Source organism: Saccopteryx leptura, chromosome 2 (genome assembly GCF_036850995.1).
Source record: "Saccopteryx leptura isolate mSacLep1 chromosome 2, mSacLep1_pri_phased_curated, whole genome shotgun sequence".
Lineage (NCBI taxonomy): Eukaryota > Metazoa > Chordata > Mammalia > Chiroptera > Emballonuridae > Saccopteryx > Saccopteryx leptura.
The window spans coordinates 127,908,689-127,935,185 of NC_089504.1; the positions used below are offsets into that span (position 1 = coordinate 127,908,689).

The window sequence follows — 26,497 nt, forward strand, 5'->3', positions numbered from 1 at the left end:
GTAGGTAACTAGAGCCTATTTGAAACCTAAATATTTATAAAGTCTAATCAGAGAGGGATATGTAGGGGTATAAAGAATTAAACATCAACTCACCCCCCAAGAAATAAGAAAACTCATCATGTATTTAAAAAGACATATCTAGGTCAAGTTATGATGTTAACTAGATATCCCAACCACTGTATGCTGATATGAGTAAAAAAAAAAAATTTTTTTTAAACCATTTTTGCAAGAGCCTGACCAGGCAGTGGTGCAGTGGATAGAGCGTCGAATTGGGATGTGGAGGACCCAAGTTCAAGACCTCGAGGTCACCAGCTTGAGCGCAGGCTCATCTGGCTTGAGCAAAAAAGCTCACCAGCTTGGACCCAAGGTTGCTGGCTCGAGCAAAGGATTGCTCAGTCTGCTGAAGGCCCGTGGTCAAGACACAAATGAGAAAGCAATCAATGAACAACTAAGGTGTTGCAACAAAAAACTGATGATTGATGCTTCTCATCTCTCTGTGTTCCTGTCTGTCCCTATCTATCCCTCTCTCTGACTCTCTCTCTCTCTGTCCTTGTAAAAAAAAAAAAAGAAAAAGAAAAAGAAAAAGCATTTTGCAAGACATTTCTGGAAGTAAGAGATATGTTTTTATTTAACCAGCAGAATTTCTGTAAAAATTGAAACTGTTATTTCTGGCAATTTCCTAGAATATCCCCCAACTCAAATGCACATCTGACTCAGCCTCATAAGTATCTGTGTAGTAATAGGTGGTGTGTCACTGAGAACCACTGAAAACAAAAGAGTAAAAGGAACAAACCATATATGGAGAAATCCAGATCTTCAAACCCGTTGTCACTCCTGTTCTACTTTCTGATTTCTCCGAGTTGAAGTGGGCTGTGCTTTGTAAAACGGAGGAGCACACTCAGAATCTGCCGCGGCTCTGCCTCCCAGCCTCCCGGGATCCCTGCCAGACAGACCAAGCATGCCAGGGATCACACTTGCTGTAACAGCCTGGATGCTTTCTGTAGCCTCCAGTTATACACATTCAGTAAATAGTTTGCCAGATATCGACAATGAAGCATTTATCAAAGACTGTGTTCACTTTCATAACAAGTTCCGATCAGAGGTGAAGCCGGCAGCCAGTGATATGCTATACATGGTAAGGAAAACATCCGTGTTTGTGGCATGTCCGTCCAAATCAACTGTGTACCGATTTTGGAGGCAAATGGTTGGGAACCCTGCATGTTTGTTTCTTTTAATTTTTTTATTTTTTTTCATTGTGATTAATATACTCAGTAAATTTACCATCTGTGATCAAAACCCAGCCTCATTTTCTTTATCAACAACTCAGCAAATATATTTCATTTCTCATTTTGGACACTTCCTCTTCTATGGTTACAAATAGATTTCACTTCTCTTTTTTGTCGTTTACTTCTCATTTAATTTTTTGTGGGTGTTTTCTTTGTGGTTGTCCGTTTTGTCTCTGAGTTCACTTTTTTGTTGCTGCCAGCAGAGTCCTGCTTCCCCAGGAAGATAGGGTTTTGATTCACTCAGGCTTGGGCTTGAACCCCAGCTCTGCGGCTCTCAGTGGGTTTTTAACCTTTCTGAGCTTCTTAGGATATAAGGTATTGTAGTCATTGAATTTTATAAAACATGTGAAACAGCACATTCAGGTTATTCCTCACTTTTCACTAGTTCTCTTCATGTCACTCTGCGATAATGAAAGACCTACATTCTTACCTGTTTTCTCCAACTGAAAGAAACCTGAAAAGAATCCTTGCTATTATGGGAGAAAAGGTGAAAAGCAAACATAGCATTCAGTGTTTGTTTTGCAGCCCTTACAATAAAGTGACCAATCGTCCTCCTTTAGGGAGGACAGTCCTTCTTTTGTAAGTTCCGCCCTCCCTGAAAAGTGTCCTCCTACATGTCCTCCTTTTTGATATTGGAAGACTAATCTGTGCATGTCCATATTTGATCGATGCAGAGTCAATCCACTGCGTGTGAGGTGCCATATTTGTATTTGACATGACGATTCGTCAAGGATCAGTATCTAAATGAGTACTTTTTTCTTACAAATATTATTAAAAATTAATAGGCATGTAAGTTTAATTACAATATAAAATATTACAAATGTTTTATTATGCATTTATCAGATTATAGTGTATTACAGTTATTGCAATGAATAAAATATTTTTTATTTACGATATTTTTTTCTTCAATATATTTTTGTTCTTTTCTTTGTAAAAAAGTTGGTCACTTTACTTAAAGAGGCAGCATGTGCCCTGAGCACCAGAGCGCCCCGCGCGGCTCCTCCGGGGAACTGCACTCCCCATTTCAGCATCCAGCCGCCATAGCTAGGACCTGTGTATCTGAGCATCTGAGCCTTATTTTGATTTATTTTCTGCTTCCATTAGCAAGATGTGTCCTCAGGTAATAGCTTTCCCACTTTACACTATTTTGGCATACTGAAGGTTTTGTAGGTCGGCTCTACTTTCCAAGAGCGAGGGAACCCTGTAATGGATTTTCAGTGAAATGTTGGTCTGTGTCAATCACTTAGATACTAAATATTGACACTACATGATCATGTTTCCTACTAGCCCTAGAAGACCATACTTATCTAGAGACCCATGGCTCTTTCTCTATTCTTGTCATCACACCTCATTCCCCATTCAAATTCCCAATTTGGTCACTCCAATTTATTGTTGGATTACCAGGTCCTGTTTTTTAGGTTTTGGTTTTGTTTTTTAAGATTTTAATTATTGATTTTAGAAAGAGGAGAGAGAAGGGAGGGAGGAGCAATAAGCATTGACTCGTAGTACTTGCTTCTCGAATGTGCTTTAACCCAAAAGGCCTGTGGGTTTTGAACCAGCAATCTCAGCATTCCAAGTAGAGTCTTTATCCACTGTGACACCATAGGTCAAGCCAGTTCCATTCTTCACCTTCTTATTGTTTAATGTTTATTTTTTTTAGACTTGGGACCCAGTACTAGCCCAAACTGCAAAAACATGGGCTAGAAATTGTTGGTTTGAACATAACAAAGAGCTTCATCACCCCCACAAGTTGCACCCAAATTTCACCTCGCTGGGAGAAAACATCTGGACTGGGTCTCTCCCCATCTTTTCTGTGTCTTCAGCCATCACAAATTGGTACAGTGAAATTCAATACTATGACTTCAAGACTCGGAATTGCAACAATGTCTGTGGCCATTACACTCAGGTAAGGATCTACTCTATATTTTCTGGAAACCACCTTTTCATGGGTGAGGAGTGTAGGGGCCCTGAATAGGAACATAGAACAGGGGCAGAGTTCAGTGTCCTGAGGCAAAGGCCACAGTGGCTTTACTGACAAAAGTACTGAACGCACTACTGTGCTGAATGCAGCACAATAGGGAGAGAATTAGCAATTCTTTTTTTGTTTTAAGATTTTATTTATTCATTATAGAGAGGGGAGAGAGAGAAGGGCGGAGGAGAAGAAAGCATCAACTCCTATATGTGCCTTGACCAGGGAAGCCCAGGGTTTTGAACCGGCAACCTCAGTGTTTCCAGGTTGATGCTTTTATCCACTGCACCACCACAGGTCAGGCCAAGAATTAGCAATTCTGATTAATCAATATGTGGGGACATTTGAGCTACTTCACTTGCCCTTCAACCTGCTCTAAAGAAGTTTCCCTTCCTGACATCCACATTCTCTTCTCCTCATTTTTGTTCCTGCCTCTATTTTTTATGTATCAATAAACACCCATAAGGACTGGGGTCAAGGCTGTCTCATAAAACTTATATAAGGAATTGTAAAGCAGTCTACCTTAGATCTGTCCATGCATGCCATGTGGTCTCTGAGTAGTCATTGTCTCCAAAACAGAGGAGAATACTGGGAACCTAGTGTTAAGAAAATATACGGAAAGTTAGTACATCTATAAATATGAGAGTTGGGGTTATAGGTTTTCTCTTAAAAATAAATAAATGGAGCCTGACTGGTGATGGTGGATAGAGTGTCTACTTGAGACACTGAGGTCCCATGTTTGAAACCCCGAGGTCACCAGCTTGAGCACAGGCTTGCCTGTTTAAATGTGAGATCATCAGAATGATCCCATAGTTGCTGGCTTGAGCCCAAAGGTTGCTCACGTGAGCAAGGGATCACTGGCTCGGCCAGAGCTCTCGGGTCAAGGCACATATGAGAAACAATCAATGAACAACTAGAGTGACGCATCTACAAGTTGATGCATCTCACCTCTCTCCCTTCCTGTTTCTCACACACACACTCAAAAATAATGATTATAAGCCTGACCAGGTGGTGGCGCAGTAGATGGAGCATCAGACTGGAATGTGCAAGACCCAGGTTCGAAACCTCAAGGTTGCTGGCTTGAGCGCAGGTTCTTCCAGCTTGAGCGCAGGCTCTTCCAGCTTGAGTGCAAGGGTCGCTGGCTTGAGCATGGGATCATAGACATGACCCCATGGTCACTGGCTTGAGCCCAAAGGTCCCTGGCTTGAAGCTCAGGGTCTCTGGTTTAAGCCCATGGTTGTTGGCTTGAGCAAGGGGTCACTCTCTCTGTTGTAACCTCCCAGAAAAGGCACATATGAGAAAGCTATCAATGAACAACTAAGGTGTCGCAACGAAGAATTGATGCTTCTCATCTCTCTCCCTTCCTGTCTGTCTGTCCCATCTGTCTCTCTGTCTCTGTCAAAATAATAATAATAATAACAATAATAATAATAGTAATAAAATAAATAAATAGAACAGACTCCAATACAAGAGGGGATAGTGTTTGAAAAGTTTAGTTAAGTGGACAAAGGTAACAAGGCTTTGAATAATTTTGATAACAGCTATCTTCCCATGGGGCTTTATTCCACTTGTGAGCAAAGGACCTAATCAATAGATTTTTAAGTATCAGTGCTCTACAAAATTAGAGGCAGATGTTTTGGAACTATAACATTGGGAGAAATAAACCTCTCAGACAGAATTATTTATAATAATTGATGCTTTCATATCTTCTTATTCTTTCAAACATGGATCAAGAACTTATCAAGTGCCCTGGCCGGTTGGCTCAGCGGTAGAGCGTCGGCCTGGCATGCAGGGGACCCGGGTTCGATTCCTGGCCAGGGAACATAGGAGAAGCGCCCATATGATTCTCCACCCCCCCTTCCTTCTTCTCTGTCTCTCTCTTCCCCTCCTGCAGCCAAGGCTCCATTGGAGCATATATGGCCCGGGCGCTGGGGATGGCTCCTTGGCCTCTACCCCAGGCGCTAGAGTGGCTCTGGTTCGGGGCAGAGCGACCCCCTGGAGGGGCAGAGCATCGCCCCCTGGTGGGCAGAGCGTCACCCCTGGTGGGCGTGCCAGGTGGATCCCGGTCGGGCACATGCGGGAGTCTGTCTGACTGTCTCTCCCCGTTTCCAGTTTCAGAAAGAAAGAAAAAAAAAAAAGAACTTATCAAGTGCCACAAAAGGCAAAACAAAACAAACAAAATAGCCACACCCTCTATGGAGAGGCCAACACGCAAACTTGTATAAACCACGCTGTGGCTTTTCTGCCCCCAAATCGATAGTATTAGTCCCAAAGCCACATTCAGAGCCTCTCACTGAGATGTTTTTTACTCAACCTGGTTTTGGCTTCCTAACCCTAACTCATGTTGGCAACATTATATTTAGAAAGAAATCCCTGGGCAGCATCTTCTGAAGTCTTCTTGATAACCTACTTTCCTATCCTGGACATATTATTTGCTTTATTTCCTGGCAGTCCTGGTTAAACAAAGAACTTTTATTATTATTATTATTATTAAACAAGAATATCAGAAAAGCAAACAACAAGTCAAAGAAAGTTGTTCGATTTTGCAAATGAAATGCAAAACCAACTTTTATTTCATTGGTGAAAATGCACTATACAAAAGGCTGAAAGTACTGGACTATCTGCACGTTAAAGCCTATGAGCTTGCTGATATTGTTACAGGTAAAACAAGTTTGGCACAGTTGCAGGGGCTTATTGTGATAAGAAGGACAGAACTGATTTCAGTGACATTTTCATCTCAAAATTTTTGTAAGCAAGGAGGGGCTATGAAATCATTGGTAGTATTAGTCCATTTTTTGGAAATATAAATAAGGTTCCCCTAGGCTAACCCCACAAATTATCAATTTTGGTTTATGTTTACAGATAAAATTAACCGGAAAATAATTTTGGGGGGGTTTCCACAAGTCCTAGAGGACAAGAAAGCTAAATCTAGATGACCTACAAGTGGCCTAACATCATGCACTATGGTGTTTAAATCTCCAGACATAATTGTCAGTTTGAGGATGCCAACCCTTCTTCAAGGAGCATTTAAGCTCTGCCCTATGCCAGGCACTTTATAAGGCAATGGTCACAGCTCTTAGTCCAGATTCTTAAAAAACAGAAAGCAAGGCCATAATTTGTATGCTGGCACTTCACAGTCACAGAGAAGTAGGAGTGAGGAGAACTGGGGAGGGAACCAGGGAGGAAGGGACACAGCTGGAAAGGCTCTGACCCTCGGGAGTTCACCTTTTGGAAGAGACACATGTGTAAATGGACTTGACAGTGCATTGCCAGTGCAATTTGCAGAACCTGACAAAGTAGCATGTGAGCGAAGAGGATAGAGCAACTCACCTGGCCAAAGGGAGCTATGAAGACAAAGGAGTTCTTCACACAGCAGAAATCATGAGTTGGTTCTTGAAAACTAAGTGAGAGTTTGTCAAATGAAAAGAGAACACCATGCAAAATTAACAAGGTGTAGAAGGTGTACAATGCATACCATGGTCCCGGTACTGCAGAGGAAGGGCTAGTAGTTTAGCAAAGGCTGTTAAGTTGACACAGACTCTTAAACCGTGCAAGTTAAGACGCTCATGCCTATCATTCCAGGAAGCCAAAACTTGATTTTTATGTCATAATGGCCTGATTTTAGAGATAGCCTTCCCCAAATTAACTGAGCATTGTTGTAGGTCTCCCCCTTACATCTAGGGGGAGAAAGGAGGGCTAATATTTGGACCTGAGAAAACTCATTTCCTAAAATCCACTCAGGCATCAGAGCCCAAGATGAGTGATCCTAACCTGTTCTCCTTAAGAGACAGTCTACCCCCACTTCAAAGAGGGACCTCCATTGTGGGGACAGTCTACCCCCACTTCAAAGAGGGACCTCCATTGTGGGGACAGTCTACCCCCACTTCAAAGAGGGACCTCCATTGTGGGGACAGTCTACCCCCACTTCAAAGAGGGACCTCCATTGTGGAGAACATGTCCAGGCACCCCCAGGTCCGGGAAGAAGCACCACTAGCAGTCAGTTGCTTTATTATTTTTTTTAATACGGAAAACACTTCATGAATTTGCACGTCACCCTTGCACAGGGGGCCATGCTCATCTTCTCTGTATCATTCCAATTTTAATATATGTGCTGCGGAAGCAAGCAACATAAATACTGTTTAAGTGAGCATGCTGCTTAGCTTTCTCTGTTCAAGATCTCATTTAATTCTCACTGCAAACCTGTAAGAGAGTCACTAGTCTCCATATATGAATGAACATCCTCAGAAAAGTTAAGAAATTCTCCTCCCGATGCCATTTAGTCAGTAAGAAGGAGAGCTAGCATTTAGATACCAGGTATGGTGTAAAGATTAAATAATACAATGTATGTGAATTATCTAGTAAGTACTAGTATTTAGTATGCACTGAACAAAGATTACATTTTCCCCTGAACTGGTTTACCACCAGTTATATTGAAAGAAGGCTCTACTTGCACAAAACCTTGCTGGGAGATTCAAGATTTTACCATTTAAAATTCATGATGGGTTTGACCTGTGGTGTCGCAGTAGGTAGAGCATTCAACCTGGAACACTGAGGTCACCAGTTTGAAACCCCAGGCTTGCTGGGTCAAGGCACATATGGGAAGCAACCACTATGATTTGATGTTTCCTGCTCCCCCACCCCCACCCCTTTCTCTCTGTCTCTCTCCTCTCTAAAATCAATAAATAAAATCTTTAAAAAACAATTCATGATGGAAACCACCTCAAGTACGTATTATAACCTCTTACTTATTATCATCTTCTATGAATAAAAAGTAAGGTATTTTCAGACTTTCCCCATGAGGGGTAGTTGTATGAAGACAATAAATTCAGATCTATCACAAAGGTATGATACATTTGATACTTCTTAAATCTTAACACTTTTAGCTCTGTCTTCACTAGAGGTGATCTATATTGTGAAAGAATTTTGGCATATTAATATGAAAGAGTATTTAAATTACATATTTTGTTGCCAACACTTCAGCTTTGTCACGTTTGGGGTTCGTTGTTTTACTTCTATAACTGGGTGGGGCCACAGCTTAGGTTTGGCAGTGTTTAGGATGCCCACTAGATGGCACTCACTGTTGGTTTCAGTTTTGTGTTTATATCCACCCTACCCCACCCCAACCCTCTTGACATTTTTGGGTTTTTTACACTCTCACAGAAACAAAGGACGTGTGACACATTTCACAGTTTTTCTAGCTATCTTTTTATATGTTGCACATTTAACATATTCCCGATAATGAGCCAGATGGACTCATAATTGAAGGGAAAAAGATGGTGGGAGGGGTTGTTAGCTAGAAGGGAGAGACATGCCTGCCTCCTCTGAGTTTCCCAAATGCAGTGCTTTGGTTAGAAAGGTAGGTAGTTCCTGGCTCTGCTAAAAGGCGAAGCACGCTGAAGGCATCCTGCTTGGGCCGTGGGCTGTCCCCACAGGACTTCCTGGTCACGTAGATTAAGTCCCAACGCTCATCTATAAAAATCAGGGCAACACCTCATTATTAACTTGTTATGAGGTTAATATGATGTCACATGTAAAGTGCTTAACATTGCCCTGGCACTGGGTAAAATCTCGATCAGTAGCTCTTATTTTTTTATGCTTATGTTATTTACCATATTAAAAGAAATTTTAAAAACACATACAACAGAAATCTGACTGTTAAAAAAGTTTAAAAAAAGGTTTTTTTTAAATATAAGCTTTTTTCTTTTTTAGATTTTATATATTCATTTTAGAGAGAAGAGAGAGTAAATGAGAGAGAAAGCAAGGGAGAGAAGGGGGGAGGAGCAGGAAGCATCAGCTTCCATATATGCCTTGCCCGGGCAAGCCCAGGGTTTTGAACCTGGGTCCTCAGCATTTCCAGGTTGTCGCTTTATCCACTGCACCACCACAGGCCACACTAGTTATAAGACGTTAAACATGAACATTTGCTGAGTGCTTTCTGTGTTTCAGAAGCTGTTCCAAGCATTTTCTTATTAGCCCATTTAAAATGTCAAAATAAACCTGTGGAGTTGGTGTTATCCTCATTTAATAGCTGAGGAATCTGAGGCCAAGGTCACACACTGAGTGGCTGAGCTGGAATATGAATTCAGACTTTGTCTCTCCAAAGCCCCAAAATTTAACCCAGACACTGAAACACCCACGAAGCTTTTATAAAGAAACCAACTTGAATGGGCTACATTAACTGTGGTATATCCATACAATATTATTCAGCAGTGAAAGAAGTGGCTACTAATAGATTCAACAGCATGAATGAATCTCAAAATGCATATGCCAGATGAAAGAAGCCAGATTCAAAAACTACATTTAAACTGATCCCATTTGTATAATATTCTGGAAAAGGTACAACTATAGCGACAAACAAATCAGGGCTTGCCAGGGGCTGGGGGTGGGGCAGTGGCTGACTACACGGGGGTCACAGGGAATTTGGGGGGTGATGGAAGTGACCCAGATCTTGAATATGAATAAGGCTACACAACTATATGCTTTTGGCAAAATTCATTGAAGTGTACACCTAAAAGGATGGATTTTACTCTATGTAAATCACAGCTTTAAAAAAGAGACAAACTAAAACACAAAGTGAAAACTAATGAATATTAGCACACTCTTGGGAAAAAGAGGCCAGAAATAAAAAGAAAGTAGATAAAGAAAAATAGCATAAAGCTTTAAAAGTGGTGGTGGTGGTGAGGCGGGCGGGCAATGAACACTGATATGATGACACTGAAAGAAAGTTCTCAAAGACCACAGGGTAAAAAGAAAATACAAAATGAACTGAAGTGATAGGAAAGGATTGAGATAATAGTGAACCCAGTCAGCACGAATCAGAATCACCAGAGTTGAAATAGAGATTTCAAGGGCAATTCCAGTAACCATCAGTGGGTCAGTCAGTCAGTCTGAGAGGTGTCCAGAAATCTGCATTTTAAATACAGAACTCCAGGTGAAATCACTTTGAAAGGCAGTGAGTAAAACTTAAGAAAAGTTTAAAAATAAATGCAAAAAGATTGGAAAGTAAAAGTACAAAGAGCAAACCTGAGAATTAACGGCCATGAAGCCAGGCTCTCTCAAAGAGAGAGAGGCCTAAGCCGCTTGGGTACTTGGAGCCCCTGCCAGGGGCTCCTGTGCGTGAGACAGGGAGCAGGGCGGGGCTGTCGCCAAGAGGAGCGCCCCTCTGTGGGAGACCCTAGCTGCCTGCCCGGACCCTCCCCAGCTGTCAAACTGAGGATGAGGACACAGAATGAAGAGCACCAGCCTCCTAGTCTTTGCCAGCCACCTGCTGGCCTCTCCCTCGCCCAGGACCCACCTTTAAGCTTTGGGGAAGCTCAGACTCCATCCTCAGTTCCCCTCTAACCTCACTGTGTGCTCTCTCCCCAGGGAGTGCTTTTTATTATTGATCTTTTTTTTTCAAGTAAACTTGATCTTGTCCTGCAGCCGTAATTGTCTCAGTCCTGAGTCTTTCTCACTGTGGGTCCAGGAGAGGCTGCGGTCTGCTGGAAGACTTTTCCTGGCTCTCAGACAGCTCCCTCCGGCTTCAGCTCCCTCACTACCTGGGGCGGGTCCTCTGCCATAGACCCCCTTACACCCCCTGCTCCCGGCACAGCTTCAGACCTGCGTAATGGTCAGACCCCCTCACAGTCAGACAGCCTGAGGGACAGCTGTTCTCTGCATCCTGTAACGGCACCACTGGCTCCAGCCCAGTCACCTCTCATCCTCCATGTCTGCACGGTCCTGATCACAAAGATGTGAAAAAATTTATGAGTAAAAATAATTTAAAATGCAATTTGGTATCACTGTAAAAAGGAGTGCTTTTCATCACTGGCTTAGCTCCATATACAGTGTGTCCGTAAAGTCATGGTGCACTTTTGACCAGTCACAGGAAACCAACAAAAGACAATAGAAATGTGAAATCTGCACCAAATAAAAGGAAAACTCTCCCAGTTTCTGTAGGATGATGTGGCAGCATATGCACATGCGCAGATGATGACATAACACTGTGTATACAGCAGAGCAGCCCATGGCCATGCCAGTTGACATGTGGACAGTACAGAGGGAAGTTCAGTGTGTTCTGTGGCTCGCTAAATTTGAATCCATGACCAAAGTGCAACGTGAATATCGGCGCGTTTATAATGAAGCGACACCACATAGGAATAATATTACTCTGTGGGATAAGCAGTTGAAGGAAACCGGTAGTTTGGTGGAGAAACCCCGTTCTGGTAGGCCACCAGTCAGTGACGAGTCTGTAGAGGCTATACGGGATAGCTACCTAAGGAGCCCTAAAAAATCTGTGCGTGAGCCCACATCAAACTGCACTGAATAGGTATGAAACTGGGAGAGTTTTCCTTTTATTTGGTGCATATTTCACATTTCTATCGTCTTTTGTTGCTTTCCTGTGACTGGTCAAAAGTGCACCATGACTTTACGGACACACTGTACAGACTAGCTCTTTAAAAGTACTTTTTTTCTTTAGGTTCTGTGACACCAGACACTACAAGATGAGCTATATAATTTGAGGGGCCCAGTGCAAAATGAAAAGGTGGAGTCCCTTGTTCAAAGAGAAGGGGGAAAGTGCCAGTCGGGGTGCTGAAATGTGCGGCAGCAGCACTGGCTTACACCCACTGCGCAGGGTTTCTGCTCACAGGGTCCCTGTCCCCGCGGCTGGCTGTGCCCGCTGCCCTCCTGCGTCACTGACCACTCCACTCCCTCTCCCCTTCTGCCTGTCGTTCTTTACCCCATGCTCTCACTTACTTTTTCCGCTATGACCTTTGCTTGTGTGGTCTAATCTAGTCCCATGTCTTCCAGATTCATATCCCTGAACTGCATGCAGATGGCTCCGTCCTGCAGCCACATCAGTGCCCCTGGACACGTGACAGGCATCTCGAAGTAACAGGACCTGAACAGAACCTTGTCCTGCTCCCACCCGTCCTCCTCCTTCCGTGATTTCCCCACCTCAGTTAATGCTGTTGGGCCTAAACATGAACATGATTTTTCTCTCTCCCTCTCAACCTCACACTCAGAGGAAAAGGAAATCCTCTCAGCTTTACGTGTATGCTGAACCACGAACCTGATCAGTTCTCAGGAACTCCACGCCGTCATCCAAGTGCATCTTCTCTTTCTTGTACCAGAGACAGCCTCCCAACCCTTCCCCTTCTTCCTTTCCTCTTCTCAGTCCATTTACTTCATAACAACCAAAGGGCTCTTTCCAAGACAGGAAAGAAGAGCCCATGACTCACACACACACACACACAGGGTTCCCTGTGACCTGCTCTTCTGCCTCTGACCTCATTGCCTCTGAACCTCCCTGGCTCACTGGATCCCAGCTCTGCTCTCCTCCTCGCCGCAGGCCACAGCCCGGGCCTGACCCTGCGGGCTCCCTCTGCACAGTGCCCTTCCTCCCTCAGGACACAGCTCAGGTCTCAGCCTAAATGCCCCCTTCCCAGAGCTATTTTCCTGAACACCCAAGTTAAAGCTGCCTCCTCCACCCCATCAGTCACTCCCTACCCTGTTACCGTTTTATTTCTTCATTGCACTGTCAAAAATGATCTTATTCTGTATATGTTTACTTCACACACAGACACACACTCACCAATAATAATTTGTAAGTCTTGATTCCACCTGCATTCTGAGCACTTAAAACTTCCCTGATGGCGTGAATGCACTACCTAACTAGAGTGCCCACACCTCACCATGTTTATGAAGGCTCACTCATGATCAAATGTTCATATCTCTCTTTTATTTTTTCAGGTTGTTTGGGCAGATACTTACAAAGTTGGCTGTGCAGTACAATACTGTTCTGCAGTCGTCACAGGTGCTAACACTATTACCAATGCGGCACATTTTATATGCAACTATGGACCAGCGTAAGTGCCCAAATCAACCTCTTTCTATACATTTTTTTAAATTCTATTTTACAAGTATTTATCTTCATTACAGAAAATCTAAAATAAAGTGTAAAAAAGAAAACTAAGATTAGCCTTACTTCCTCTTCCTAGAAACCTACCTAGCCATTAACATGCTGGTACATTTTCCTGTGTGTTTGTGTGTGTGTGTATGTATCCACCCTTTATAAAAACTACATGAATACAGACACACATTTTTAACAGTAACAAGACTAAAATATCTTCAGAGACATAGATTAGTTGAATATGATAGAAACACCACAAAATGAGAGATTGGTGTTACTTTATAGTTATTGGTTTATTACAAACTTGACCATTTTTGCACAATTGACAAAACAGAAATGACTCTGATTTGAATTTCTCAATTTACTGAATTGAATTGTTCTATTTATGTAACCTATTTCATTCACTTTTGACAGTTTTGCTTTTGAATGGATATAATTCTAAATGACCAGAATAATAATACCACTTAATATTTATCAAGTAATTATGGAAATTACATGAGAGCCCTGGCCAGATAGCTCGGTTGGTTAGAGCATCATCCTGAAGTGTAAAGGTTGCTGGTTCGATCCCCAGTCAGGGCACATACAGGAACAGCTTGATGTTCCTGTGTCTCCCCACCCCCACTTCCTCTCTCGCTGAAATCAATAAATAAAAATCTAAAAAAAATAAATAAAAAGAAAATTACCTGAGAAAGCTTTGTAAAACACCAGCTATATGCAATGCCTGGCAATGGTGTTTGAGAAGTATTCATAATTACAGTGGTCCCTCATCTATCGCGGGGGTCAGGTTCCAGAACCCCCCGCGATAGGAGAAAATCCACGATGTAGCAACCTTATATTTATTTTATTATTCATATATATTTTAAGGCTTTATAAACCCTCCCCACACTCTTATAAATCTTTCCCACACTGTTATTAACCTTTCCCACACTTATTTTGCTTATTTTACTGCAAAAATAAAATAATAAGTATATAAAAATACCTATGTACTGTAAAATCCCATGATATAGCAAAAAAATCTGCAATACAAAATTAGATATATACAATTTAAAAATCTGCAATGCAGTGAGATCATGAAAAGTGAACCACGATATGGCAAAGAACGACTGTATTATTATTATAATAATGAGGCAGAAATGTGAGTTCTCCTGGCTCAGGCTCACTTTACTTGCCTTCAGAGTTATAAACAATATTAGGTTGTGAAACATATAATTAGCTATAATGTTTCTATCAAGACTAATATTCACTTAATCATACAAAGGTATGCATATGTACATTCAGTTATTCAGCAAATCTATTTATTTACTGAGCTTCAAAGGAGAACAAGCCAAACACAGTGCCTGCCCTTATGAAATTTATATTTATGGGCCAGATAAACCATTAAAATACAAAGATAACTGCATTATGATAGGAGTAATGAAGAAAATGTAAGTAATACTATAATCAATACTATCAATAGGCAGGGCCCTTATTTAAGCTAACATGATCAGAAAAGAGTTTTGTGATATATTTAGGCTTAGGAGTAAAGAATGAGAAGGAAACCTGGCCTGTGGTGGCACAGTGGATAGAGCCTCGACGTGGAGCGCTGAGTCACTGGTTTCAAAGCCCAGGACCAAAGACAGAGAGTGCTTGGACCGCTGAATAAGATGACATTGGGAAGAGGCAGCTCAGATCTTGCAGGGCCAGGTAGGTCGTGGCAAATTTAACTCCATGCACATCACAAGAGGAAGCCACACAAATATTTTAAGCAAGGGAGTGCAAGGCTTGATTTAAATGTGGAGTTCATTCTGTATGAGTGGTGGAGGATGGATTGGAGGGCATGGGGGAAATTGGGAAGCTCAGTTCTCATTCCCTCCTGCTTTCTGAGCGGGGTATTCTTTTCTTCTATAAACAAAATGTCATAGGCCCGCATTCCACATAATTCAAAGAGGTCCAGCATCCCCCCTCCCCCAGTACTTTTGAGGTTCCCTCAGAATGTGTGATGTGTTTAATTCTCCAGTCACCTGTACTCTGGCTCTGGAGTCCGGCCCTCAGCTCATTTCCATCGCTCAGGACAGTTTTGACCCTTCTCCTGCCTGCTTCAGGTCTCTCTGATCTGTATTTATCCCAAACACGAACACAACTCTCCTCTTCATCCCCTGGGCCCTACTGAGCAAGGCTTTGCTGTGGAACAGACCTTCACTCAGTGGACGAGTGGGAGAGAGGATTATAATACAGAAGAGGAAATGACAATGTTGACTATCAAATAGTATCTAGTCTACCTTGGCCACCACAGCCTTGGGAACTCCCACTCCTATTCATCTTTTTCTTTTTCTTTTTTTTTTCAGAGACAGAGAGAGAGAGAGGGATAGACAGGAACGGAGAAATGAGAAGCATCAATAATTAGTTTTTGTTGCGCGTTGTGACACCTTAATTGTTAAATGATTGCTTTCTCATATGTACCTTGACTGTGGGTCTTCAGCAGACGGAGTAACCCCTTGCTCAAGCCAGCAACCTTGGATCCAAGCTGGTGAGCCTATCTGCCTCTTTCTTGGACAGAATACTTTAGGCCCCTTTGTCTTAATCATTCCCATGTGGATAAATCAGGTCTTTCCAGTAACATGGTTCTCCCAAGGCGAGTTCTGCCATTTCCCTAGGAGTCACAACTGCTTCGTTTTTAGCTTGTTTTTGAAGTAGCAATTTTCCCCTCTTCTTTATAATTTGGAATGCACAAGTAGACAAAGAGTAAAATGGCATAAAGGATTTCATTAACAACATTCTAGAATTTAACCACTCAATGGGTATTGTCCTTTTTAACAATGAAAGCTATTCTGATGATTAATGTCCACTTGGGACAACTTTTATTGTTATCAGAATCTCTACTACATTCCTTGACTGTTTTCCATGCTCTAGAGTAAGCACAAGGGTAAATTTAATATCCAAAACAATTTAACTTGGAGCCAAATGAGATTAGAACATATATTTTGGATTGGAAATGAGATGTTAATATGATTCTAAAGGGGGGGCTAATTTTGGAGGTAAATGTATATAGTATTAGGCGAGGGGAGTCCATGAACTTGGATTAGAAAAAAAAAATAACATCTTTATTTTCACTAACCTCTACTGAAAATAACATTTCATTATAAATGAAAGTAACACTCCAGTCTCATCAGCAACACCTGTGACTTTTGTATTAGCAATTATCTTTGTAAATATCACAGATATTTTCATATCACATTCCAGTTGCTACAGATTCTCAAAATAGTTTTTATCATTACTTTGAAATTAAACTAATTAGTAGATTCCCTGCCTGATCTTATCTGTTATTTCATAGAGAAGTACATATTACTATATTGAATATTTTTACCATTTTGACAAGTTTAATTGGTTTTCTTTATAATCCTCTGAATTTTATTTTATGTATTAAAAACAAACTATTTTCAGAAAGAGTACATAGGCTCCACCAGGCTGCCTAAAGGTACCATGGCAAAGTTAAGATCTTTTTCAAAAACAAACTTTCAAAAACGTTTAATGAAATTACAAGTTCACTGAAATGCATGCAATGCTCTTCACTACTACTCTGAAATATTCATGGGGATATGAAATGTTTGGATATTATTTCACTTTCTTTTTTGTTGCTGTTTTTAGAGAGGAGAGATAGAGAAGGGGCGGGGAGCGGGACCTTGTAGTAGTTGCTTCTCCTGTGCCTTGACTGGGGAAGTCCGAGGTTTTGAACCGGCGACCTCATTATTCCAGGTTGACACTGCATCCACTGCACCACCTCAGGGCAGGCATTTCACTTTCTACTTCCGCTCTATGTCTCAGCCTCTCGCTATATAATGGGAATAAATAATTGTATCTTCCTCTTAGAGATAATGTGACGATTCATTCACTAAGGCTTAGAACAGTGCCTAGCACATAAGGAATACTCAATAATTATTATCTATTATTCATATCACATCTCATCTCTGTGAAAACAAACTGCACTTTAGAAATTCCCCCATATCTCTAATTTTCTTGTGTTAAGCACTTATCCAACCAACTAGTTCCCATGCAATAAAAACGATGGAGGCTAGTAGGTAGACCGAGGAGAGTAAATGTGGGTCACAATACCCTTTCTAAGGTGGACAGTGTTTTGGATGGCCTAATCACACAGGCCCAGCAGCAAGTACAGAGAGCATTGCCTTGGAGCCAGACAAATCGAGGTTTCGTCAGACTGACATATATTGTAATATATACTGTGATTTTCAGCAAGTTACTTAATCTTTAGCAGGCATCCCCAAACTACAGCCCGCGGGACACATGCAGCCCCCTGAGGCCATTTATCCAGCCCCTGCCGCACTTCCAAAAGGGGGCACCTCTTTCATTGGTGGTCAGTGTACTGGAGTATACTGTATGTGGCGGCCCTCCAACGGTCTGAGGGACAGTGAACTGGCCCCCTGTGTAAAAAGTTTGGGGACCCCTGCTGAGCTTTAGTTTCCTTATAACATAGAAACAAAAATATCTTCCTCCCAGAATTGTCTTAAGAATTAAATGTGGCTGGACCAGGCAGTGGCGCAGCGGATAGAGCGTCAAACTGGGATGCGGAGGACCCAGGTTCGAGACCCTGAGGTTGCCAGCTTGAGCGCGGACTCATCTGGTTTGTGCACAGCTCACCAGCTTGAGCCCAAGGTTGCTGGCTCGAGCAAGGGGTCACTCGGTCTGCCGAAAGCCCACGGTCAAGGCACATATAAGAAAGCAATCAATGAACAACTAAGGTGTCGCAACGAAAAACTGATGATTGATGCTTCTCCTCTCTCTCCATTCCTGTCTGTCTGTCCCTACCTATCCCTCTCTATGACTCTGTAAAAAATAAATAAAAATCTTAAAAAAAAAAAAAAAAAAAGAATTAAATGTGATGAAGTAGATTAAGATACAGGTTCTCAAGACACAGAAAGTATTAACAGGCTTCCATTTCTGCTTCCCTTACCCCACTTCTCTTACCAGCCTTCTGAATCTGTGGGCTTCCATCCTATGGATTTAGTCAAGAATTCATAGTAAATTGCAATAAAAAACATCTCTCCTAATGGACAGTTTTCTTCTACTTTATAGAGGAAATTATCGCAGTTCTTGGCCATACAACAAAGGATCCACCTGCACTGCTTGCTCCCCAAATGACAAATGTTTGGATAATCTGTGTGGTGAGTAAAAGAAACAATCTAACTATAACAGGCCTGACCTGTGGTGGTGCAGTGGATAAAGTGTCAACCTGGAACTCTGAGGTCGCTGGTTTGAAACCCTGTGCTTGCCCGGTCAAGGCACATATGGGAGTTGATGCTTCCTGCTCCTCCCCCCTTCTCTCTCTCATTCTCCTCTCTAAAATGAATAAAAAAATCTAAAAAAAAAAAAAACTAACAATAATACAATGATTTGAAAGTATTGTATTGTATCTTTCTACAGTTAAGAATGCAAACATTTGGGCCCTGGCCGGTTGGCTCAGCGGTAGAGCGTCAGCCTGGCGTGCGGGGGACCCGGTTTGATTGCCGGCCAGGGCACATAGAAGCGCCCATTTGCTTCTCCACCACCCCCCTCCTTCCTCTCTGTCTCTCTCTTCCCCTCCCGCAGCCAAGGCTCAATTGGAGCAAAGATGGCCCGGGCGCTGGGGATGGCTCCTTGGCCTCTGCCCCAGGCGCTAGAGTGGCTCTGGTTGCAGCAGAGTGACGCCCCGGAGGGGCAGAGCATCGCCCCCTGGTGGGCAGAGCATCGCTCCTGGTGGGCGTTCCGGGTGGATCCCGGTCGGGCGCATGTGGGAGTCTGTCTGACTGTCTCCTGTCTCTCCCCATTTCCAGCTTCAGAAGAATAAAAAAAAAAAAAAAAAAATGCAAACATTTGTTTTATCCTAATAGCTGTTTACAGGGAACCTTATATCTGGTCACAATCAGACCAATGGCTTATTGTTCTACGAATGAATGTATGTTTAGAATAATTTTTTTTTAAGGAAGAAGAAGGGACAAACAGAAACATAAAGTGATGAGAAGCATCAATTCTTCATTGTAGCACCTTAGCTGTTCACTGCTTGCTTTCTCATATGTGACTTGAGGGGGGGCGCTCCAGCAGAGCAAATGATCCCTTGCTCAAGTAAGCGCCCATGTAGTCATGTCTATGATCCCATGTTCAAGCCAACAACCTTAGGCTCGAGCCAGCAACCTTTGGGCTCAAGCCAGCAACCTTGGGCTCAAGCCAGCAACCTTTGGGCTCAAGCCAGCTACCATGGGGTCATGTCTACAATCCCATGCTCAAGCCAGCGACTCTAAACTCAAGCTGGTGAACCCATGCTCAAGCCGGATGAGCCCACACTCAAGCCAGATGAGCCCGTCCTCAAGTCGGTGACCTCAGGGTTTTAAACCTGAGTCCCCTACATTCCAGGCAGATGCTCTATCCACTGAGCCACCACCTGGTCAGGTTGTTCAGATTTTTTTTTTTTTTTCAGAGAGAGAGAGAGAATCAGAGAGAGGGATAAATAGGGGCAGACAGACAGGAACGGAGAGAGATGAGAAGCATCAATCATCAGTTTTTCGTTGCAACACCTTAGTTGTTCATTGATTGCCTTCTCATATGTGCCTTGACTGTGGGCCTTCAGCAGACCGAGTAATCCATTGCTCAAGCCAGCGACCATGGGTCCAAGCTGGTGAGCCTTGCCCAAACCAGATGAACCCGTGCTCAAGCTGGCAACCTCGGGGTCTCGAACCTGGGTCCTCCTCATCCCAGTCCGATGCTGTATCCACTGCGCCACCGCCTGGTCAGGCTAGAATATATTTAAGGATGAAAATAATATCCATTTTATTCAGCTCTGGTCAGTCCAACAAAAAAATGACTATGGTGTTGGAAACTATAGACTCAAGATTTGCTAATTTCAGTAAGATCAAAAATTTGTATAATGAGGATATCCAAAGTAACAGAATTCTGAATTTTGTTATACTACTTGTCCAAGGCACTCAAGGCTTGCATTTTCATCTATAGAATTAAATATATAAAGCTGTAATGTGACACTTTTTAGCAAAACAACATTTAATGAAAAACTGTGTAGAAATAGAAAGCCAATGAAGGTAACTTCAAGGATATTTTACTAAACATCCTAACAAAATTACACTTTGTAATTTTGAAATAATCCATAATTGACCAAGAGTTTATTTATGGATCCTCTTCCAGACACATTCCTTTTCTTCGAAGTGTTTTTAAGTTTTCCCCCATGATGTGAAGAAAGGAAACCTAGATTAATCTATTAGAGTTGTACAAATCCTGTAGTACTTTTTAATTTTTTCCTTTTTGAGAAAGAGAGTGACAAACAGGGACAGGCAGGAAGGGAGAGAGATGAGAAGCATCAACTCATAGTTGCGGCACCTTAGTTGTTCATTGATTGCTTTCTCATATGTGCCTTGACCAGGGGGTTCCAGCCGAGCCAGTGACCCCTTGCTCAAGCCAGTGACCTTTGGGCTCAAGCCAGCGACCTTTGGGCTCAAGCCAGCGACCATGGGGTCATGTCTATGATCCCATGTTCAAACAGGTTACTCCACACTCAAGCCAGATGAGCCTGCACTCAAGCCAGCAACCTCAGGGTTTCAAACCTGGGTCCTCAGCATCCCAGACCAATGCTCTATCCACTATGCCACCAACTGGTCAGGCAATACTTTTTAATTTTTAAAAAATGTTTCATTGATTTTTTTTTTCCCAATTGATTTTTAGAGAGAAAAAGAGGGGAAGGGGGGAAGAGAGAGAGAGACAAGTATTCATTTGTTGTTGCATTTAGTTGGGTATTCACTGGCTGCTCCCAGTATGTGTTCCGCCCAGGGATTGAACCGACACCTTGTCATTTCAGGACGATACACTGACTGAGCTATCTGACTGAGCTAACTGGCCAGGGCTCTTATAGTACTATTTGCGTCCACATCTGTAACCAGCTGAACTCTTTGGAACTCTAGGGCCAGGGTGGGGTTCTTAAAGTAGAGGCAGGATAGAGTGGACCAAGTTGAATTGCATAAATTTTGTTTCCAAAAGTGTTGCACTGCTTACATGTATTTAAGTCCCTTCTAGGTATAAAATTATAGAATTCTTTCAAACTGTTCATTCCCTTTCTCCTGATATAATAATCACTTAAGTTCATCATTACTCCAAGAACAGCCAACACTACTGATGAGCTTTCTGAGCTGGTCATTTCACCCCAGTTCAACCATTCTTTTTTTTTTTTAACCATTCTTTTTCTTTTTTGAGAGAGAGAGAGAAAGATGAGAAGCATCAACTCATAGTTGCTTCACTTTGGTTGTTTTTGGGGGGTTTCTTTGTATTTTTCCTAAGTGAGAAGTGGGGAGAGGCAGACAGACTCCCACATGCACCCAACTGGAATCCACCCAGCATGCCCACCAGGGGGCAATGTTTGGCCCATCTGGGGTGTTGCTCCGTTGCAACCAGAGGTGCCTGAGGCAGAGGCCTTGGAGTCGCCCTCAGCCCCCAGTCCAACTTTACTCCAGTGGAGCCTTGGCTGAGGGAGGGGAAGAAAAAGAAGAGGGGTATGGGTGGAGAAGCAAATGGGTGCATCTCCTGTGTGCCCTGGCAGGGAATCGATGGTTTTTTTTTAATTGCTTCTCATGTGTCTTGACCAGGGGGTTCAAGCTGAGCCAGTGACACCTTGCTCAAGCCAATGACCTTGGGCTCAAGCCAGCAACCTTTGGGCTCAAACTAGCAACCATGAAATCATGTCGATGATCCCATGTTCAAGCTGGTGAGCCCATGCTCAAGCCAGCGACCCTGGGGTTTCAAACCTGGGTCCTTTGCATCCCAGGCCAACACTCTATCCACTGCGCCACTGCCTGGTCAGGTTTTTTAGGTAATGTTTTTATGCACAGGAAGAATCCCTTTAAAAATCAGTGATTCAAGCCTGACCAGGCGGTGGTGCAGCAGATAGAATGTCAGACTGGGATGTGGAGGACCCAGGTTCGAGACCCGAGGTCACCAGCTTGAGCACGGGCTCATCTGGCTTGAGCAAAAAGCTTACCAGCTTGGACCCAAGGTCGCTGGCTCAAGCAAGGGGTTACTCGGTCTACTGAAGGCCCCTGGTCAAGGCACATATGAGAAAGCAATCAATGAACTAAGGTGTCACAACGAAAAACTGATAATTGATGCTTCTCATCTCTCCATTCCTGTCTGTCTGTTCCTGTCTATCTCTCTCTCTGACTCTCTCTCTGTCCCTGTAAAAAAAAAACAACAACTCTAAAAATCAGTGATTGAAACTGAGACAATTTAAAGAGTAATTTAATTGTTGTCATTGGTTGGTTGTGTCTTTCCCACTCAACTCTAAATTTCAAACAGGTAGAAATTATGCCTATTTAATTTACCTCTATACCTAAGATGCCTATTCTGGCTGGAAAATAAGCAGTAATAGAGTGCATATTTCCTAGGAAAACAAAAAAAATCTTCCTTTAAAAAAACGTAACTAGGCCTGACCTGTGGTGGCGCAGTGGATAAAGCGTCAACCTGGAAATGCTGAGTTCGCCGGTTCGAAACCCTGGGCTTGCCTGGTCAAGGCATATATGGGAGTTGATGCTTCCAGCTCCTCCCCCCTTCTCTCTCTGTCTCTCTCTCCTCTCTCTCCCTCTCTCTCTCCTCTCTAAAAATGAATAAAAATAATAATAATAAAAAAAAAAAAACGTAACTAGCCTGACCAGGCGGTGGCACAATGGATAGAGCATCAGACTGGGATGTGGAAGGACCCAGGTTTGAGACCCCGAGGTTGCCAGCTTGAGAGCGGGCTCATCTGGTTTGAGCAAAAGCTCACTGGTTTGGACCCAAGGTTGCTGGCTCGAGCAAGGGGTTACTCAGTCTGCTGAAGGCCCGTGGTCAAGGCACGTATGAGAAAGCAATCAATGAACAACTAAGGTGTCGCAAAGCACAACGAAAAACTAATGATTGATGCTTTTTTTTTAAAGATTTTATTTATTCATTATAGAGAGGAGAGAGAGAGAGAGAGAAAGAGAGAGAGAAGGGGGGGAGGAGCAGGAAGCATCAACTCCCATATGTGCCTTGACCAGACAAGCCCAGGGTTTTGAACCGGCAACCTCAGCGTTTCCAGGTTGACGCTTTATCCACTGTGCCACCACAGGTCAGGCCAATTGATGCTTCTCATCTCTCCATTCCTGTCTGTCTGTCCCTGTCTATCCCTCTCTCTGACTCTCTCTCTTTCTCTGTTAAGAAAAAAAAAATTTTTTTTTAATTTTAAAAAAATGTAACTAGTCACCACACAATAACAAGAAAATTACTGGAGTTTTACATTTTGCTATAGAGATCCAGTTTAACATGGTCTCTAATCTTATGGAATAAAAGTCAGAAAACTAAAGCTACAGTCCAATAATAGAAAGACTCAAGACTCTTAAGAAAGATAAAGGGGCCTGATGGGTGTTGGCACAGTGGGGAGAGTGTCTACCTGAGACACTGAGGACCCAAGTTCGAAACCCAAGGTCAACAGGCTCATCCAGCTTGAGCACAGGGTTGCTAGCTTGAGCAAGGGGGTCACTGGCTGGTTGAAGCCCCCCTACTTCAAGGCGTGTATGAGAAGCGATCAGTAAAGTGCCACAACTACAAGTTGATGCTTCTCATCTCTACTTTAATGACTCTCCCTCGCAAAAACACAAAGATAAAGGGAAAATATATGCTAACTTTCATAAGGGGTAAGGGTTAGAGGATAAAAGATTATATTCAACAACAGATCCTGTCTCTGACAAATTAAACTATGGCAATTACTAAAGGAAAATTTCCTTTGTGGTTCTAGATATTGTTGGTAGGTTCAATGAATACCATGGAGGCCAAATCAGGACGGCTTTGAAAACTGTGCTGGGCATATGGATGGAGCATAAGATGACTTTAGCTACTGCATGGATACATTTGTCTCAATGTTCAAGTTGAATATTTAAGATTTGAAATATATATATGGGCTGTGGCAGGACAGCTCGGTTGGTTAGAGTGCCCTCCCATGACACAGAGGTTATGGGTTCAATTCCCAGTCAGGGCAACTACAGGAACAGGTCGATGTTTCTATCAGTCTCTCTGCCTGCCTCTCTCTAAACTAATCAATAAATAAATTTCAAATAAAAAGTACATATGTAAGAAAAAGTAAAATTAGCACACATTATTGAGTTCGTGAATATAATTGTCAAAAAAAGTCAAAGGAGCAGTAGCTTCATAGTAATTGGCCACAGCAAAAGCCCAGTGACAGGCATAATGATCAGGGATGCTCACAAGTACCTAGAGGGTCACAGGGACCCACCTGCAGCGGGAGTGGGACTGGTGTGCAGGTGTCTAACTCACACACAAAAGTATCAAGAAGGCTAAGGCAGATGGGGAGTTTTCTTCCTAGTGCTCTGAATGTCAAATTCTGAATAAAGCTTAATGAAAGAAGTAATTATGGCTTTATGATTGCCAAATGCCCTATTTATAAATTAATAACATAGTGAAATGGATAAAAACTTATTTTTAGGAAAAATACTTTAATAAATTGTTCACACTGAGCATTACAATATTTAATTATTTTATTTTAAAATTTTAATGTTTTAATTTTTATTTGAATTGTATTCATTATCTGCTAGATTGCTACACAAAATGATTTCCATTTATAGTAGTGATATATAAAAAAGTTTAAAGTTTATATAAAAACTTGCTTTAAAAATTATCAAGTTACTACAATAAAATCTTTAGAAATTAACCTTTGAAAATCACTGCAGGCCTGACCTGTGGTTGTGCAGTAAATAAAGCATCAACCTAGAACACGGAGGTTGCTGGTTTGAAATCCCGGGCTTGCCTGGTCAAGGCACATATGGGAGTTGATGCTTCCTGCCCCTCACCTTTTCTGTTTCTCTCTCTAAAAATGAATAAAATCTAAAAATAACCAAAAACAACAACAAAAAAAGGAAAATCACTGAAGTAAAGCCAAAGCAACAGTTACTGGTTATAATGAGAAACTTGGCTTTTTAAAATGAAAAGTCTCATTAGTATCTACTCTTTAATTTTTTTCTTCTCTCTGATTTTATAGCTAATCCACAGCGAGACCAAACCACACGTATGTATATAAATCTTAATTGTTCCATTAAGATCTTTGTGAATTATGTCACTGCATTATGAGACACAACATATAAGAGCATTCTTGTCTGTTTGTTTCACAGGTTACTACTCTATTGTGTATCCAGACTGGCCGATATATTCACGTAATATATATTTATCTCGCTTTCTCATTGTTAGTCCACCAGTAATAATACTGATTGCTCTTATTACCATTTTGGTCAAGCACAGATAGCCTCATTTAGTTCTTTTGGACTAACACAAGCCATAAAAATGTTTACAAACTCATTTCTATGACTTCTGGAAAATAACAATCAATCCTTGACCAGGTGGCTCAACTGGTTAGAGCATTGTCTTGATATGCCAAGGTTGCTGGTTCGATCCCCAGTCAGGGCATGTACAAAATCAACCAATAAATGCACAACTAAATGGAACAAGTCAATGTTTCTTTCTCTTTCCTCTCTCTAAAATCAATAATATAAAAAAAAATTTTTTTAAATACATTGCTCTAGTAAAGCCATAGCCAAAAGATGAAACTGTTCAATGTTCTAACTACAGTAATAACCTCAATGAGTAAGCTAGATTTTGGTGAGTTGTTTTCTGTTTTGTTTTTTTTTAAGTGAGAGGAGGAGAGACAGAGACAGACTCCCGCATGTATCTGACCAGATCCAGCCACCAGCCTTCATCTGGAGTTGATACCTGAATCAACTGAGGTATCCTCAGTGCCTGAGGCTGATGCTCAGACCAACCAAGCCACTGGCTGCAGGAGGGGAAGAGAGAAAGAAGGGGGAGAGGGAGGGGAAGAGAAGCAGATGGTCACTTCTCCTGTGTGCCCTCACCGGAAAATGAACCTGGGATGTCCATATACATCAGGACCACGCTCTATCTACTCAGCCAGCCAGCCAGGGCACAGATTTGGGTGATCCTAAATAACTCCACTGGCCTTCCTTAGGAAAAACATTTCTATACAGCTTGTTGATTCAGCACTAAACATCCAGTTTTACCCATTTGCAATTTAATGTCTTTCTGATTCCCCAGACTCAGAATAGTAATTAAGAAATTTGACTTAATAAGCCTTGTGTTTTTTGCGTATATGTTTTTAAATCTTGGAACAAACCATAAAATAAGATTACAGAAAGGAATAAGCCTAAATAATTGTTACCAGTAGAGAGGAGCACTGAATAAATTGCATTTATTTTCTTCAAAACCAAATGCTGGGACATAGTTATCTAGAGTGGGGCAAAAGTAAATTTACAGTTGTTCTTATGGAAAAGAACACAATAATTAATAAAT

At 42.1% G+C, this 26,497-nt stretch overlaps 1 protein-coding gene and 1 non-coding gene across 2 annotated transcripts; one reads left to right on the top strand and one right to left on the bottom strand.

The window, feature by feature from the left end:
- Window positions 1-867: 867 nt before the first annotated feature.
- On the top strand, window positions 868-25,697 carry GLIPR1 (GLI pathogenesis related 1). Its single transcript, XM_066368699.1, has 6 exons — window positions 868-1,135; window positions 2,947-3,192; window positions 12,988-13,103; window positions 18,215-18,303; window positions 25,179-25,205; window positions 25,309-25,697. The coding sequence occupies exons 1-6, from the start codon at window positions 959-961 to the stop codon at window positions 25,437-25,439; spliced, it is 786 nt and encodes a 261-aa protein (XP_066224796.1). The 5' UTR covers window positions 868-958; the 3' UTR covers window positions 25,440-25,697.
- Window positions 7,275-7,378, bottom strand: LOC136396500 (U6 spliceosomal RNA). The gene has a single exon (XR_010749785.1). It is a non-coding gene; the product is annotated as a U6 spliceosomal RNA (small nuclear RNA).
- Window positions 25,698-26,497: the final 800 nt, after the last annotated feature.